Source organism: Ranitomeya variabilis, chromosome 5, assembly GCF_051348905.1.
Source record: "Ranitomeya variabilis isolate aRanVar5 chromosome 5, aRanVar5.hap1, whole genome shotgun sequence".
Taxonomy (NCBI): Eukaryota; Metazoa; Chordata; class Amphibia; order Anura; family Dendrobatidae; genus Ranitomeya; species Ranitomeya variabilis.
In genome coordinates, this window is record NC_135236.1 from 224,079,735 (window position 1) to 224,098,689 (window position 18,955).

General features: G+C 43.8%; 1 protein-coding gene across 1 annotated transcript in view; it reads right to left on the minus strand.

Moving 5' to 3' along the window:
* ADAM10 (ADAM metallopeptidase domain 10) overlaps positions 1-18,955 on the minus strand; it is a 232,388-nt gene that overhangs the window by 154,842 nt on the left and 58,591 nt on the right. The window contains exon 2 of the mRNA XM_077263832.1: positions 8,044-8,194. Coding sequence (XP_077119947.1) covers positions 8,044-8,194 — 151 coding nt within the window. The remainder of the gene's footprint in view (positions 1-8,043; positions 8,195-18,955) is intronic.

An 18,955-nucleotide genomic window follows, 5' to 3' on the forward strand; every position in this document is an offset into this window, starting at 1 on the left:
GAGTGGCGCCGCCCGCCAAATCAGACCCAGAGTGGCGCCGCCCACCAAATCCTCAACCCTGAGGGGCTACAACTACCAAACCAGCATCTGAGGGGCACCCAAGTGTGAATGTCTTGCAGGGGCAGCCCGGGCACCATTCCAAAGCACTATCTGTAGTTCCTTCAGGAAATACCCATCTAGTTTACTCTGCACTATTCCATACAGAGGAATCTAGTGCAAATTTTCTTTACAATAAAAGCCTATCGAGGGCTCAATGACTATAGATACCTGGTGACATCTTCCTGGCGTACTCTGACACATACTGCTAAATGCAGCGGGATAGAAGACAGAAGCCAATCATACACATAACATTGCCGTCAGCCAATTGCTCGTTCAGCAACCACACACACTCCATACTTCCCTATATGGAGAGGGGAGAAAGCCGTAGAGCGAGAGGGGAGAAAGCCGTAGAGGGAGAGGGGAGAAAGCCGTAGAGGGAGAGGGGAGAAAGCCGTAGAGGGAGAGGGGAGAAAGCCGTAGAGGGAGAGGGGAGAAAGCCGTAGAGGGAGAGGGGAGAAAGCCGTAGAGGGAGAGGGGAGAAAGCCGTAGAGGGTGAGGGGAGAAAGCCGTAGAGGGTGAGGGGAGAAAGCCGTAGAGGGAGAGGGGAGAAAGCCGTAGAGGGAGAGGGGAGAAAGCCGTAGAGGGAGAGGGGAGAAAGCCGTAGAGGGAGAGGGGAGAAAGCCGTAGAGGGAGAGGGGAGAAAGCCGTAGAGGGAGAGGGGAGAAAGCCGTAGAGGGAGAGGGGAGAAAGCCGTAGAGGGAGAGGGGAGAAAGCCGTAGAGGGAGAGGGGAGAAAGCCGTAGAGGGAGAGGGGAGAAAGCCGTAGAGGGAGAGGGGAGAAAGCCGTAGAGGGAGAGGGGAGAAAGCCGTAGAGGGAGAGGGGAGAAAGCCGTAGAGGGAGAGGGGAGAAAGCCGTAGAGGGAGAGGGGAGAAAGCCGTAGAGGGAGAGGGGAGAAAGCCGTAGAGGGAGAGGGGAGAAAGCCGTAGAGGGAGAGGGGAGAAAGCCGTAGAGGGAGAGGGGAGAAAGCCGTAGAGGGAGAGGGGAGAAAGCCGTAGAGGGAGAGGGGAGAAAGCCGTAGAGGGAGAGGGGAGAAAGCCGTAGAGGGAGAGGGGAGAAAGCCGTAGAGGGAGAGGGGAGAAAGCCGTAGAGGGAGAGGGGAGAAAGCCGTAGAGGGAGAGGGGAGAAAGCCGTAGAGGGAGAGGGGAGAAAGCCGTAGAGGGAGAGGGGAGAAAGCCGTAGAGGGAGAGGGGAGAAAGCCGTAGAGGGAGAGGGGAGAAAGCCGTAGAGGGAGAGGGGAGAAAGCCGTAGAGGGAGAGGGGAGAAAGCCGTAGAGGGAGAGGGGAGAAAGCCGTAGAGGGAGAGGGGAGAAAGCCGTAGAGGGAGAGGGGAGAAAGCCGTAGAGGGAGAGGGGAGAAAGCCGTAGAGGGAGAGGGGAGAAAGCCGTAGAGGGAGAGGGGAGAAAGCCGTAGAGGGAGAGGGGAGAAAGCCGTAGAGGGAGAGGGGAGAAAGCCGTAGAGGGAGAGGGGAGAAAGCCGTAGAGGGAGAGGGGAGAAAGCCATAGAGGGAGAGGGGAGAAAGCCATAGAGGGAGAGGGGAGAAAGCCGTAGAGGGAGAGGGGAGAAAGCCGTAGAGGGAGAGGGGAGAAAGCCGTAGAGGGAGAGGGGAGAAAGTCATAGAGGGAGAGGGGAGAAAGCCATAGAGGGAGTGCATTTCCCACATTGTGAATGCCGAGCATGTGTTCACATTTGATAACACACCAGTAACTTAACGAACTTGTAAAGGCTGAGTCACACATAACGATATCGTTAACCATATCGTTGCAACGTCACGCTTTTGGTGACGTAGCAACGATCCCGCTAACGATCTCGTTATGTGTGACAGCGACCAACGATCAGGCCCCTGCTGGGAGATCGTTGGTGGATGGGAATGATCAGGATCATTTTTTGGTCGCTGATCACCCCGCTGACATCGCTGGATCGGAGTGTGTGACGCCAATCCAGTGATGTGTTCACTTGTAACCAGGGTAAATATCGGGTTACTAAGCGCAGGGCCGCGCTTAGTAACCCGATATTTACCCTGGTTACCATTGCAAAAGTTAAAAAAAAAAAAAAAACAGTATATACTCACATTCCGATGTCTGTCACGTCCCCCGGCGTCCACAGGGTTAAAACTGCTTTCGGCAGGAGCGCTGCTAACGCACGCGCTGCTGCCGAGAGCTTCCCTGCACTGAGTGTGTCAGCGCCGGCCGTAAAGCAGAGCACAGCGGTGACGTCACCGCTGTTACTGCTGGCGCTGACACATTCAGTGCAGGGAAGCTCTCGGCAGTAGCGCGTGCATTAGCAGCGCTCCTGCCGAAAGCAGTTTTAACCCTGTGGACGCTGGGGGACGTGACAGACATCGGAATGTGAGTATATACTGTTTTTTTTTTTTTTACTTTTACAATGGTAACCAGGGTAAATATCGGGTTACTAAGCGCGGCCCTGCACTTAGTAACCCGATGTTTACCCTGGTTACCCGGGTGCTGCAGGGGGACTTCAGCATCGTTGAAGAGTTTCAACGATGCCAAAGTCGTTCCCCTGATCGTTGGTCGCTGGAGAGAGCTGTCTGTGTGACAGCTCCCCAGCGACCACACAACGACTTACCAACGGTCACGGCCAGGTCGTATCGCTGGTCGTGATCGTTGGTAAGTCATTTAGTGTAACTCCAGCTTAAAAGTGTGTATGAGACAGCAGGTTAGATCTGTACTATCTACTCTCCAGGAGAGTTGCAGGTTAGAAATGTCACATGCTCCTACAGTCTGGTCAGGCTGATACCGGCTGCTCAAAAGCTTTCTGGAGAGGAAGAAGGGGTTATTTTAAGTAAAAAGGAAGCAAGGAGTAATAGGCTACAGCACAGATAAGGCAGTGTTTGATTTTTTGGCTGAAACTCACTAGTTAAAAGGCGTTTTCCAACTATAAATAGCTGAAGATAAAGTAAAAACCTAATATACAGTGTAGTAATACTGCTGTAAGGCTTCTGCACTCAGGACAATTAAGGAGTGGCTTCCAAGCGAATGTAAAGCAAGGAAATAACTTGCTTGTGCAAATGCAGAAAGATACAGTAATAAGCAAATATTCTTCTACATTCGTCATGGCATCATAAAAATATTAGTTGCGTTATTTTATGCTGGACTTCTGCAATTTGCCAATCACTCCTTAAACGCCACTCAATTCTGTAGGGAAAAAGCAGTTTGATCTACAAAACTGCACGAACATTACACTCACTAGCACAGTTTTGATAGTGAGGTCAGATTTACACCAAAGTATTAAAAAATAAAAATTGTCCAAATTTTCTGGAAGAAATTTTTCATATTTATCGCATCCATTTTTTATATAGCAGCCATCGTTAAAATATACAAGACTGAATACAGCACCCCATGTAATCAATTGCTGTATAATAAACTGTAAAGCGCTGCGGAATATGTTGGCTCTATATAAATAAAGATTATGACTATTAATAATAATAATAATAATAATAATAATAATAATTGCAAAGTATCTAAGAATCGGATGCTATAAGGTGGCTCCTTAAGAATTCCAGATTTTTGGGGGGATTTTTTTTTTATACACCTATAAACTTGAATAGACGAATCCCTCCAGACACAGAAGAAGCTACTGCAAGATGTGATTTTTTTTCTTCATGTGCAGATTCAGTCCATGGAAGAAGAAAAAAGAAAACACGGTCACACAATCATTTGACCGAGCCACAATGAAAACGTGAAACTATTAAGGTAATGTTAGGCTGGTGAGCACGGATACTAAAAGAACCTAAAGGAGGTCCAGCAAACATTGGTGGCCTACACGTCAAGCAGTTTCTTAATGGAAATAGACTTCTATACTGAATCCAAGATCATATAAATGTAAAATAGGCACAAACTAGTACATGACATCAAGCCACATTGAAGATAAAAGGAACATTTTGGTTTTGGAGATTCTAATACAGATTTATAATACAAGTGTCAATATTTAGGGGGGTGATATTGCACAAGACTGCACTGAAATAACTACATGTTTTAAGTGAATCACGAATATATATTATATTCATATATCCAGTTGTGCTCATAAGTTTACATACCCCGGCAGAATTTTTGCTTTCTTGGCCTTTTTTTTCCCCAGAGAATATGAATGATAACACCAAAAAATTTTCTCCACTCATGGTTAGTGGTTGGGTGAAGCCATTTATTGTCAAACTACTGTTTTCTCTTTTTAAATCATAAAGACAACCCAAAACATCCAAATGACCCTCATCAAAAGTTCACATACCATGGTGATTTTGGCCTGATAACATGCACAGAAGTTGACATAAATGGGTTTGAATGGCTACTAAAGGTAACATCCTCACCTGTGACCTGTTTGCTTGTAATCAGTGTGTGTGCGCATAAAAGCTGCGTGAGTTTCTGGGATCCAGACAGACTTTTGCATCTTTCATCCAGCCACTGACATTACTGGATTGTGAGTCATGGGGAAAGCAAGAGAATTGTCAACGGATCTACGGGAAAAGGTAGTTGAACTGTATAAAACAGGAAAGGGATAAATAGATATCCAAGGAATTGATAATGCCAGTAAGTAGTGTTTAAACTGTGATTAACAAATGGAAAATCAGGGGCTCTGTAAAAACAAAACCACAGTCAGGTAGACCAACAAAAATGTTGTCTAGAGATGGCAGAAAAATTGCTTGGGATGCAAAGAAAAACCCACAAATAACATCAGCAGAAATACATGACTCTCTGAAAACTAGTAGTGTGGCTGTTTCAAGATGCACAATAAGGAGGCACTTGAAGAAAAATGGGCTGCATGGTCGAGGCTCCAGAAGAAAGCCATTACTGTGCAAATGCCATAAAGTATCTCGCCTACAATATGCAAAATAGCACAGAGAAAAGCCTCAAAACTTCTGGAGCAAGGTAATTTGAAGGGATGAGACCAAAATTGAACTTTTTGGCCACAACCATAAACGTTACATTTGGAGAGGTCAACAAGGCCTACAATGAAAGGAACACCATTCCTACTGTAAAGGACAGAGGTGGATCGCTGATGTTTTGGGGATGTGTGAGCTACAAAGGCACAGGAAACTTGGTCAAAGTTGAAGGAAAGATGAATGCAGAACGTTATCAGCAAATACTGGAGGCAAATTTGCAATCATCAGCCCAGAAGCTGCGCATGGGACTTACTTGGACGTTGCAACATGACAACGATCCAAAAGACAAGGCCAAGTCGACCTGTCATTGGCTACAGCAGAACAAAGCGAAGGTTCTGGAGTGGTCATCTCAGTTTCCTGACCTCAATATCATTGAACCACTCTGGGGACATCTCAAGTGCGCAGTTCATGCTAGATAGCCCAGGAATTCACAGGAACTGGAGGCTTTTTGCCAAGAAGAGTGGGCAGCTTTACCATCAGAGAAAATAAAGAACCTCATCCACAACTACCACAAAAGACTTCAAGCTGTCATTGATGTTAGAGGGGGCAATACACGGTATTAAGAAATGGAGTATGTGAACTTTTGATGAGAAACATCAGTGGCTACATGAAAGATGCAAGAGTCTGTCTGGATCCCAGAAACTCACTCAGCTTTTATGCACACGCACTGATTACAAGCAAACAGGTTACAGGTGAAGATGCTACCTTTAGTAGCCATTCAAACCCATTTATATCAACTTCTGTGCATGTTATCAGGCCAAAATCACCAGGGTATGTGAACTTTTGATCAGGGTCATTTGGATGCTTTGGGTTGTCATTATGATTTAAAAAGAGATAACACAGTAGTTTGACAATAAATGGCTTCACCCAACCACTAACCATGAGTGGACAAAAATTTTGGTGTATTATCATTCATATTCTCTGAAAAAAGGCCAAGAAAGCAAACATTCTGTCAGGGTATGTGAACTTTTGAGCACAACTGTATAGTGAGACAGTGAGGAGACCCATATGCGAGGGCAGTTATGTGTCCCCAGAATGTGTTAGAAACCTACTGGAGTGCACTGCAATCACACCCACGGCTGTGGTGACAATACAAAAGAAAAGTAAGTGTGGACTGGGTCTAGTTACTAAAGGGGGAGCGTCTGTTCTAAAGGGAATATGTTAACAGGTTTCTGCAATACAATCTGACAGGTAAGGACAGAGACCCCGATTACAGAGATGTATCGCTCAATTTACTGGGTGCAGCATTTACGGTAGAATCACAGTTTTCTATGCTTCAGACAGAGCCGAGCTCAGTTGTTGGATCTATGTGTAACCATGTCCATACCTCAGCTTGCAGGGTACAATATATAGTGGCAGAGAGCTGCAAATCAGTGTGTTGGGGGACTGGCTGGATCAGGAGGCATGAGGCAGCTTGTCCTGTAGTGACCATTTTCTCCTGATAAATGTTCATATGTTGAATCTTACTTTTTTTTATTTTTTTTTAACTCCTTCAAAAGACGCAAAGAGGTAAAAAGAAAAACCAATCTTCAAGTGGCTTAAAAAAATTTCAGAAAAAAACACAGCCAGCATTTTCCTAAAGAGTCTTCTGCTTTACAAGTTTGCCAGGGACATTACAGCATTTCTCCAAACAAACAAGTGGTGACCAGTACTGCACAGTCAGCTAGTATTGGGTTGGTTTGGAACATTTCTGCCCACTCCAGTTTTAAAAAGAAAATCATATCTGTTAATGTTGCATAATTAACATTAATAACAGATTTTACCATTTATTTTACAGAACTTTTGACTATTTATGAAGGAGTTGGGCAAGTAGAGGAGTTGGATATTTGGCTTACAGACTCCATTCACTGGTAGTAAGGAAATGCTCCCAGCACAGCGCACTTACTAGAACATTTGGTAGCTTGTTACTGCTGGTTGTACCTCAATGACTGATTTTTGGCAGTAAAATATTACTCCTAAAATATATAATCCATTGGGTACAGTAGTACAATGCAGGATGTGCTGTAAATGTCTTCATAATAATTTGGGAAAGTTATGAAATGTCGTATAAATGTCTGATCTGTTCCTGATCTAAGGATCCCGGCTTTTAGCTGAGATGAATCTGTGCTGCACTTTATGTACATGCTCAGTAGTGACCAGTGCTGTGGGGTTGGAGCTGAGATGAATCTGTGCTGCACTTTATGTACATGCTCAGTAGGGGGCAGTGCTGTGGGGTCGGAGCAGAGATGAATCTGTGCTGCACTTTATGTACATGCTCAGTAGGGGGCAGTGCTGTGGGGTCGGAGCAGAGATGAATCTGTGCTGCACTTTATGCACATGCTCAGTAGTGACCAGTGCTGTGGGGTCGGTGCGGAGATGAATCTGTGCCGCACTTTATGTACATGCTCAGTAGTGACCAGTGCTGTGTGGTCGGAGAGTTGGGGTCAGGGAAATCGAAAAGTAGTGGATTAAACTTACCGACACCACAGCCCTAATCTATACACTTCTGTGACATTGTTAAAGGGAATCTGCCTACTTTTTTGCTACCTCATCTGAGAGCAGCACGATGTAGGCAAAGAGACCTGGAATCACTTAGATTACTGGGTGCAGCTGTTCTGACACACAGTTTTTAGATGTAGCAATGCTGCAGAGCTGAGAAAGCTAACCCCACTCATACCAGGCTCTGTATGCACATGGTCTATACACAGTGAGCGGCTTATCATAGGAGGGGGCGGAGTCACACTAGCATGCAAGTGCTTCTGTAGTCTGGGCAATGATCAACCAGTGATAAAACCTTCATTGTAAGTAAACAACAGCACACAGCCTGACATGGGACAAATTGATGAAATCTGTGTTTTCATCCCTACCTCATGTGGTTCTGATTACATAAAAAAAACACCTGTTCACAGATTCCTTTTAATGAATAAAAGGCACATTAAAAAAAATGTGGTGTCATTTTATCCTTCAAGAGCAAGTTTTCTTATGTATCACCAGTGTGTGAAAATTGTCCATTTTTTAAAAAACAGTAAAAAAAAAAATGTGTCAAAGGAACAACTGAAAACAGGCTCTTACCTTCCATGGGCATGAAAATCCAAGTTGACAAACTGATCATCATGGGATACTGCTCTCTTGGCACGTTGGTGTTTTTGGTTTAACGAGTCCATGTCAAAAGACAATCCTTCATAATGTCTAATGTAATTATTCAACTTGTTTCCATACTGACCTGCAAATGAACAGCGACAAAAAAAAACATTTCACTACTACATGCAAACACAATAGTTAAGCAGTCAGGCACCAAGAGTTTCAACAAATACAGAATTAAAGGACATATTAGATAAAGCACTTCATCTGACACATACAAGTCTACCATAACATACATAAACCAACGCTGCTCCTGCCGACCATCCCACAACCACCCGTACATATATTGTGCATGCTTGTAATCTCACTAGGGGGAGAATAGAAACAACTCTGTATCTTCCCCGAGAAGGAACAGATTGGACACGGATATTCAACATGTCCAACAAAGTGCTGAGGACATCCAGAAAAAGGACAACCATGTAGTTAACAACATGTTACATAATGTGAAGGTTGACGCAAAGTTACTAAAGCACTTATACAGACAACATAAAATTCTAGTTGGCTGCAGATGCTACAAGTGGGTTATAGGCACTTACTGCGTACAGGTCATCACTAAGAGTGGCATGCGGACAGCGGTATAATTCATTCTCAGATCATACATAATATTACGTACAAACTATATGAAATAAAGTTGCCCAACTATCCCTATATAATGCTTTACTGTACAAATGGAGGTTTTTAAAATAAAGCATTTATATTGCCGCCGTTTGCTATGCTAATAAGGGACTAGTAAGCCATCTCTCCACGTTATCACACTCCTGTGGGCATGATAACAATTTACACGAGTGGCGTCATCGCTAGCTCCAGCAAGTCTTGTGCAGGAGCCGCTCATTCCGGCAGTCACTGCACCTCTGAAGACAGGTGTACACTTCCCAGCTTCAGGGGAGAGCACTGCACATACCAGAAGCCATCGTCTACACTAATGTTCCCATGTAGTATATATGCTGAATTTTTTATGCAGAAAATCTGCTGCATTGAACAGTTCATACTGGACGTGATTTCGTAAAAACTCATGGCCACCGAGTTTTAGTACTGTTGAAATTTTCCAATTTCCTTTCTATCATTTGACTGCTGCGTTTTTAAAGGGAATCTGTCAACAGGTTTTTGCTACCCCATCTCAGAGCAGCATGTTGTGGGGGGCAGAGGTCTTGATTGAATTCAGTGAAGTATCACACATAGGGTATGCGCACGCAATGTCATTTTCTGGCAGGTAGACTCCAAAACCCAAGTGAGAAAGCGCTTAAGAAAAAAAAAAAAATGTTAAAAACAATTGACATCTATTGTATTGTATTTGCTGTGCATGTTTAGTCTTTTCGGCCTGTTTTACCAACTTCAAAAGATGCAAAGTGGTTTAACATTAAAAAAACGTGACTAAAACGTCAGGTAATTTTTCTGACTATGCGTTCCCTTTAAATCATGTGAATTGTTAGGTCACCAAGAAGCCATCTACCTACCACAAATCAAGCAATTAAAATGCTCCCCTCCTTTAACATTCCAGTCCTTGGTTCAAACTACTAAAGAAGCAATTGTCCTCAAGGAAGGACATCTGTTGTTTTTTCCTTATCATCTTGTAGCTACTTGTTCCTTTGAGAACATCCCCGTAAATGGATTCTAATGTCCTCTAATCTTTTGTCCCTCTGGGTCTGATGCGGCTCTGTGTATTCATTTATCTTTCATGGATGACAGCTTTCCTTCATCTGAATTCTGCGCTCTTTTTTTCAGGAAAGGTTCGGCACCTCATAAATAACCAACTTTGGGTTTTAAACATTGGACTAGCTGATATCAATGAGCCGAAATATCGCTTGCATTCACATCACCTGCCTTTATATTTACCGAGAGTGGAGCAGGCTTCCTAAAGCGGCCTAACTTTTAGACAGCGGAAACGAATGATGTGTTCAGGCAGCCATATAAACAAGACCGAGATGGTATTGGGAGGTCCCCTACACAGACTGTCCGCCATTACCACTGATCTGGACCAGCAGTCTAATGTCTCTGCATAGGGGGGCATTTAGATGGTCAAAGTAGTCCAACCAACTGTATGTGACCACAAGGTCCATAGCTTCTTCACCCCTTCAAGACCATCTAGGACCTGGTTGGACCATTAAGCAGTGGGGTCTCATATGTGGTTCCTGTAGTTTTTGCCAGTATATTAATCCATGCAAGACATTTACGAAAGTAGACACAGGCAGGACTTACACAGGCAGGCAATTTGCCAACTACTAAACGTCATGGGTAGTCTCTCTCTGCACGTGTACCTACCCTATGAATTATGTTGGGGAAAAAAAAGGACAATTAAAAAGCCGCAATAGTGAGCATCAACTCATGGATTCATCGATATTTCTATTTTGGATTTTTTTCGTTGCATTTCACAACAGTAGAAATGCTGTTACATCAGTATTTTTCAATTTAGATATTTATTGACTTGATTCTGCCCCAGTGTGCTTTGCATCACTGGCATGTGCCCAGTATAGTGTGTGGCAATAGGTGGGCAGTGCCCTGTGAATACATTTACATTCCATTGTGGCTTTACATCTTGGCAGGGGAAGGCTGGAAAAAAGGACACCCCAGCTCGATACTTCAGGTGGAAGCACGTTGGGGGAAAGAAAGCTCCAGCAGATATACCACCACCAATCCTTTTGTTACTGGTGAGATAAGTGGCCATTGTAGGAGTGGGACTGCAGATCTCGCCGAGTACACCGTAGCACTCGGGAAAGCCCAGGAGTGATAGCAGTCGGTCCAAATTTTTAGGTTTAGATCATGCCCCTCTTCCCATTTCTCATTGCGTTTAGAGAACCTTCCTCAGGAATTTGTAACTCACAACGTAAAAGAAAAATAAAAGTAATTTTCCAGAAGTGCAACAGATATACCGTATTTTTCGGACTATAAGATGCACTTTTTTTCCTCCAAATTTGGGAGGAAAGTGTGGGTGCGTCTTATAGTACGGATATAGCATGTGGGGAGGATATAGCATGTGGGGAGGGGGGCAGCAGCGAGTGGGATCGCACTGTTATCCCACTTCAGGATGTCCCCGCTGCCGGAATCAGCTGCTGGGGAAACCACATGGCCCCGCTGATTAAGTGCAGTGAACATTTATTAGCTGCTCCCCGCCCACCGATCAGCTGAGCGGTGAGCCGGGAGCAGCAAATGAATGCTGCACTTAAGCAGGGACACACAGTTTCCCCAGCACTGATTCCAGGGAGAATCCGTGTGTCCGGGGGAGGAGGAGGCAGCAGCAGGGGCCAGGAGATCGCTGTCTACCTGCCTGTGCTGGACGCTGAGCTGTCTGGTGCACAGGGAGGACCTGTGTGATGTCAGAAGTGGGCGGGCTGGAGCATCACATGGCAGCTCAGAGCCCTCCCTCTTCTGACATCATCACAGGTCCTTCAGACTCCCACCTAGAATCTGCAGCTTCCTCTTATGTCCTGCGCTGTGGAAAGGCAACAACAACAGGGAGGGCTCTGTGTGTGCGCAGCCATGGGATGCTCCAGCTTTTACCTCACAACAGTGTGGCTGGCTGCCACAATTAAGAGGTCAGTCTTTACAAAACACAATAAAGCACTCTGCCACTCCTTTGGTGAACTATAACCCCCAGCATGTCATAGGATCTGCAGGACATGCTGGGAGTTATAGTTCTCCCATGGGATTTTAAAGCAGCACTCCAGTGTTATTTTGCAGTGCTGTAGTGGTGCTTTCACTATAAGCCCTGTGCACCCATTCTTAGGGTTCATTTCCACATGCGAGGCACACGTCCGTATCTCGCATGTGGAAACCAAGCTGTGGAGCCGGCACTCCAGAGCGGAGCGTGCGGCCGCATAGGAACACATGGAGCTGCACAGCTCCGCTCCAAAGTGCCGGCGCCAGAGCTTGGTTTCCACATGCGAGATATGGACATGTGCCTCGCATGTGGAAATGAGCCCTTATACTCACCCTCCAGCGTCTTCATATCGTACTTCACAGACACCACACTGGTCCCGCAGCTTCCAACATAATAACATACTATTATATATAATAACACCACATATAATAGTATGTTATTTATGTTATTAAATATTTTACCACTTTTTTTTGCTTCAAATATTTTTTTCCCTATTTTCCACCTCTAAAACCTGGGTGCGCCTTATAGTCCAGTGCGTCTTATAGTCCGAAAAATACGGTATTTTCTGTGTTCAGTTTTAAGGGTTTGTGCACACGTTGCAGATTTGCCTGTGGAATCTTCTGTGCAGATTCTTCCTCTGTTGCCAGAAAACGCAGGTGCGGATTTGATGCGTTTTTTTCATGCAGCTTTGTATGCATTTTTGGAAGCTAAATAAAGATATACTATGAACAAAAAAAAAAAAGAATTGTGATGAAATTTCTCGTCCAACCTCTTCATTTACATACTCCATTGAAGAATAATGTTTACACACACAAATCGATAGATACATCTATAGATAGATAATAGATATGATAAATAGATAGCTAAATCTATAGATAGATCTAGAGATGGATAATACCAAGCCTGATGTTTAGTAATAAACATAATAAAATAGTAGTCACAGAGTTAAATAAAGACACACAGAAAATCTGCGTTGGCCGGGGTCACACTTGCAAGAGACTCGCACCTTAATACCCGGCACTGCCGCCGACACTCGGACCGGAGCGTTGAGCTGCATAGAAATACATGCAGCCGCACACTGCGGTCCCAAGTGCCAGGAATTGAGGTGCGACACTCGTGCGAGTTTCTTGCGAGTGTGACCCCGACCTTAAACGCAATATCTGTTTAATTAAAAAAATAAAAAAAAAATGAATGGGCTCCCGCGCAATTTTCAAGTGTTGAGTGGGAAAGCCAGCAACTGGGGGCCGATGTTTGTAGCCTGGGAAGGGGTTAATATCCATGGATCTTCCCAGGCTATGAATATCAGCCGACCCCATGTAAAAAGAAATTACATGGGATATATATATATATATATATAGATAGATAGATAGATAGATAGATAGATAGATAGATAGATAGATAGATAGATAGATAGATAGATAGATAGATAGATAGATAGAGAGAGAGAGAGAGAGAGATATATACATATATATATTCATAGCCTAAGGGGATTCCGTAACCCATTTATCAAAATAACTTTTTTTCCTAAATGATTGAAGGCAAGATGTGAAAAAGCCACTAAATATAGATGCATCTTAAAACTTTCAGTCAACACTAGAAGAAACAATGCAGGCACTGTAGGTGAGGAGATTTAAGCAGCAAAAAAAAAAAATGCATTTTTAGTGAACCGTAACGGTGACATAAAATGCACAAGTACTCGAGATTGATCTGCACAAAATACAACTGCTGTAAAATGAACGATTTGCAAAGTCTGTAGGTAAGTATAGGAATATTTTTTTTTTTGACTAGTGTAAAGAGAACATTTAACAGAGTACTCCTAACGCCAAGTCAATCACATTTCTGTGAAATCAACCTGTCCAGCTATGAAGCAACACCGATTGTGAATCACTTTCTCCTGGTGTTATGCAGATAGAACAGACAACAGGTAGAAAGGATAGGCAATTAGCAAAACAACCCCTATAAAAGGAGTGGTTCTGCAGGGGGTGACCACAGACCATTTCTCCATTTTCATCCTTTTTTGGCTGTTTTGGTCACTTTTGCACCATAGAGGGTACTGTACAATAACATCAGGCAGTGTCCACTGTATAACCAACAGAAGTTGCTCAGGTAGTGCAGCTCATCCAGGATGGCACATCAATGTGAGCTGTGGCAAGAAGGGTAGATGTCTGTCAGCAGTGTCCAGAGCATGGAACAGATACCAGGAGAAGTGGAGGGGGCTGTAGGAGGGCTACATCCCAGCAGCAGGACCCTACATCCTCCTTTGTGCAAGGAAGAACAGGATGAGCAGTGCCAGAGCGCTGCAAAATGACCTCCAGCAGGCCACTAACATCCACATGTCTGCTCAAACTGTCACAAAGACTCTATGAGGGTGGTATGAGGGCCTGACATCCACAAGTGGGTGCTGTGCTTACAGTCCAACACCAAGATTAGCAGATTAGACATTGGCGCCTTGTGCTCTTCACGGATGACAGCAGGTTCACACTGAGTACATGACAGACATGACACAGTCTGTAGATGCCGTGTAGAACGTTCTGCTGCCTGCAACATCCTCAAGAATGAGCGGTTTGGCAGTGGGTCAGTAATGGTGTGCGGAGGCATTTCTATGGAGGGCCGCACAGCCCTGTGTGTTAGCCAGAGGTACGCTATCACTAGGTATCAAGATGAGATCCTCAGACCCATTGTGAGACCATACGTAAGTGTACTGGGCCCTGGGTTCCTTCTGATGCATGACAATGCTAGGCCTCATGTGGTTGAAGTGTGTCAGCAGCTCCTGCATGATGAAAGCACTGAAGGTATGTACTGGCTTGACCGTTCCCCAGATCTGAATCCAGTCGAGAACATCTGGGACATCATGTCTCGTTCCATCCACCAACACCACGTTGCATCACAGACTGTCCAGGAGTTGACTGATGCTTTAATTCAGGTCTTGGAGAAGATCCTTCAGAACATCAGAAGCATGCCCAGGAGTTGTAGGGAGGTCATACAGGCATGTGGAAGACACACACACCCCCACACACCTGAGCATCATTTTCCTTGTCTTGAGGCATTTCCACTGAAGTTGGATCAGCCTTTAATTTGATTTTCGCCTTTGATTTTGAGTTTCATTCCAAATCCAGACCTCCATGGGATATTAACTGATTTACATTGATCATTTTTAGGTTTTAGTACTCTCAATGTATTCCACTATGTAATGAATAAAGATTTGCAACCAGAATTAAATTCATGAATATCTAGGATGTGGCATTTTAGTGTTCCTTTTTTGAGCAGTGTAATACATATAATCGTCAGTGGGACCACAAACTATATAATCTCAAGCATTAATACAAAATGTGAAATTACCATTGTGAAATCGAATAAAAAAATAAAAATAAAATAAGTAAGCGAGGCTTTGTTCAGATCATGTTTGTTTGTTGTATATGCTGCCATGTTTGATTTACAGTGGCATCCAAAGAGTGAGAGATGTAGAGGTATAGCGTTAGACACCATAGACAACCATGGTTAAAAATAAAAAAAGGAAAAAGAGTGAATGCTATTTCAGCATCTACGGTATGGTGCTACTGTAAGCCTATGGAAAGGTTTAGGCTGCACGTCAGGAGTTTTACAGCTCAAAACTCTAAGCCCACAAACTTGATCAAAACAGACCTTCCATATTAGAGATGAGCAATAACCAAGCCTAGCAATCAACTTGACATTTCCAAATATCAAAATGAGCAAATTTACTTTGAGGAGCTTGAAGTTCTTGGGCGAAGCTTTTGTACTAGTCTCATGTGGGACAGATCCTTGCAGAGATAGCCAGCATCATGGCCTATGTCCAATGGCAACTTCTGCATCATTCAATTCCACTAAGGCTATGTGCACACGTAGAATGGTCCACTGCGGATTTTTCCGCAGCGGAATTGATAAATCTGCAGGGCAATAACACTGCATTTTTGCTGCAGATTTATTGCGGATTTACCGCGGTTTTTGTGCGGATTCCACTGCGGTTTTCACCTGCAGTTTTCTATTGGAGCAGGTGTAAAACCGCTGAGGAATCCGCAGAAAGAATTGACATGCTGCAGAATGTAAACCGCTGCGTTCAACGCGTTTTTTTCCGCTGCATGGGCACAGCGTTTTCTGTTTCCCATAGGTTTACATTGTACTGTAAACTCATGGGAAACTGCTGCGGACCCGCAGCTGATCCGCAGCATGTGCACATACCCTAATAACGCCCCTGGAAAGACTAATATGTATACACGATGCCACTGCTTTACATTTCATGTGTTTGCAGAAGCTGGAGGCCATGCCGGGCACATTCAGCATGAGTCAAGGTCTTGCTACAACTCAGAATTATCACCCGATGGGTCTGATTCACATCTGTTGAGTAAACCACATACAATATTGTTTTCTGCTCAGAATTATTACTATACCTACTTAAGTGAATCAGCAATAGGCAGAACTGGAGCAAAGTCTCAGCTTTTCCACTGAAATACACATAAGGCGGCTTTTTCATTCGTATCTAATCTTAGAAGATACTTTATGAATCAAGTGACAACCAGCATAGTTCAGACTGATCAACCCTGACCCTCCTAATAACGAACAGTCAGCTCAGCCAAATGTGCAAGCCTGGCCAACAAAGCCATCGATATAATGGTAGGCGTCTGATACCTCAGAAGAAAATCCATCCAGTTCATAATTACCAGAGAGCAGGTCCAGTCCACTGAGCCTCATATAGGCTGACACTTGTTTCTCATTGTTCAGTAGTCAGCTAATTATCACAGACAGGAGTACAATGAAAGGCAAGACCTATATATAGATAACACAGAACCCACCATTCACAATAAGTGATGCTACAGCTGACCTCCTCTCCCCTCTCCGCACAATGACCTCTGCATAGATCAAAGAGCATGCTCTGTATAAAAAAACAATACACTCCAATAGAAGTCAACAACCATGCGACTAAAACATCCTATGGTCCACATTGCTGCTGTAAAGCATCTCTCTAAATGCTGTTGAAAGAAGACAAGGCAAGATTGCCGCCATCAAAGTACAACAAAAACAGTAACGCATATACCAATACAAGTAAAAGCTACTATTTTTAAAAGCGCCACTCCAGAGAAAAGAAAAATAGTGACTCAGAAAAACTTTACTACATTTCTAATTGGAGGCATTTGCTAATATTATCACACCTACTACATACTGGGATAGGATCTTGGAGATGGGAATACCCCTATAAGTGAAGATATCCCCATACGCTACTAATAGGCCAAACTCGCACATTTGAAGGCATGAAACAGATCAGGTCTGTCAGGGGCGATTGTACTTCGAAAACAAAGCTAAAGTGCTAAGCTCGCATATTATTTATGTAAATCCTCTGTAAAAGTGTGTGAAAAAGCAGAAACTGAACGCTGGAGCTGCCTGGGAAATTACTTTGATGAAGTGATGAGCCAAGGAGATAAACTGAAATTTGTGCCATTTCTCCTGTGCCTAAAACAGACGTCTTCCCATTCACCGGGTAATGACAATAATGCCTGCTGCCAATCAACTCTGGAGAGCCAAATTGTCATATTTTATCAGCAATGGGAGCCGTTCTGGGGGAAACGTGCTTTCAAGAAGGCTGTTAGATGCTCCTCATAAATGAAACCCATCACATTATGATACATGAGACTTCCTTACCAGGCGCACTTTACATACACACAAGTATAGACGGGGAGACCCTGTGGGAGCCTCATCTCACTCAATGCAACGCTAACTATTTTTAAGCACCACATTAAAATGCTAAATCACATGAAAATTACAGAAATGCTGTCGCTTAAAATTCATTACTTACAAATGGTAATAGTTTGTTTTCCAAACGTCCCATTTATTTTCTACATTTTACTTCACTGCAGGGGAAATAAATAGGAAACACTAAAAGCAGGTATGGCACCTACCTAAAGAGATTCACCAAAACTGTCCGAGGATCCATTATACTATTAGGTCTCATTAGACATTTATTTCTAACTGATGAAACACCTACCCATTAAAAGGCTATGGGGCTGTTCATACGGCCGCATTTTCTGTGGACCACTGATGAAAAGGAGTTTTGTATGTTTTTACCAAACTCTCTAACAAAGAACAATTGTAGAAATGCCAAATATAATAGCAAATAAAGTTATGCTAAACTTAAAAAACTTGGGACACATTTCCTTAGTTGCCGCTCCATTCAAGCACCGACTCGCTGCAGTCATTTGGTGAGGAGGAAAGGGCAATCCACGACCTCAATTTTGGCAATCATGCATCTAGCACCCATTTATTAAATAGGTGGGGTATGTTACCTGTAGGCATATCCCTTTGTTACATTTAGGCATTTTAGACATTTTTTAGCCTCAAAAAGTTCCAAAAATTCACGCGTCTAAACCCAGACTCTAATAAAGCTCTAATTTCAACTACTCCAAAACCGGGCAAAGATCACACCCGAATCTTTAATAGCCTGCTCTCATTTTTATCAATTACAAAATATTTTCACCAATTCTGAAGCGGCTTCACCAGGGAAAACTCGGCAGTTGTGCAAGTGTGTAAAATATACTGTATACACATAGCCCAAAAAGGAAACTCCCAACACCACTTCTCATAAAATCATTATTAAAGAAGAGTGCTCATGTTGAAAAGTTATCCTCTATCCAATGAATAGGCGATAATTTTGTGATTGGTGGGGGTCTGACCACCGCCGTAACCGTTGGTGATTCCAAGACCAGAGCTCGGGTCTCTTCATTCATTCTTAAGGGGAGCACCGGAGATTGCGGCGACAAACACTTGGCGGATCGGCATTCCTATTGGAATGGAGAGGCAGTATACACGGTCAGCCGAGGCTCGTTAGAGACCAGATTCTCAGTGTAGGTGGGTACCACAGCGGTCGGACCCCAGCAATTGGATAGGGGATATAGATGAAGAAAGATAAGTAAGCACTCCGTGTAGCGGTGCTCGTGGAAGATCAATGCTGAGTAAAGGAAGCCAGGCCCCAGCACTCACATGTTGGACAACTGCCCCTCTACTTCATTGCAAAAATCCAACCAGACGACTCAGCCTATCCGTGGCCTTTTTCTATAGTCACTGAAATGACAGGACATGGACAGTCATGACTGTAGGAGAAGGCCTGGGATGGGCTGAGACATCTAGTTTTATTTTTGCATTGAAGTAGAAAGGCAGCTGTCCAACACACTGGTTTCTGATACACTGGATAGGGGAAACTTTCTAAGTTGAGAACACCCTTGTTAGTAAAGCAAGTATTTA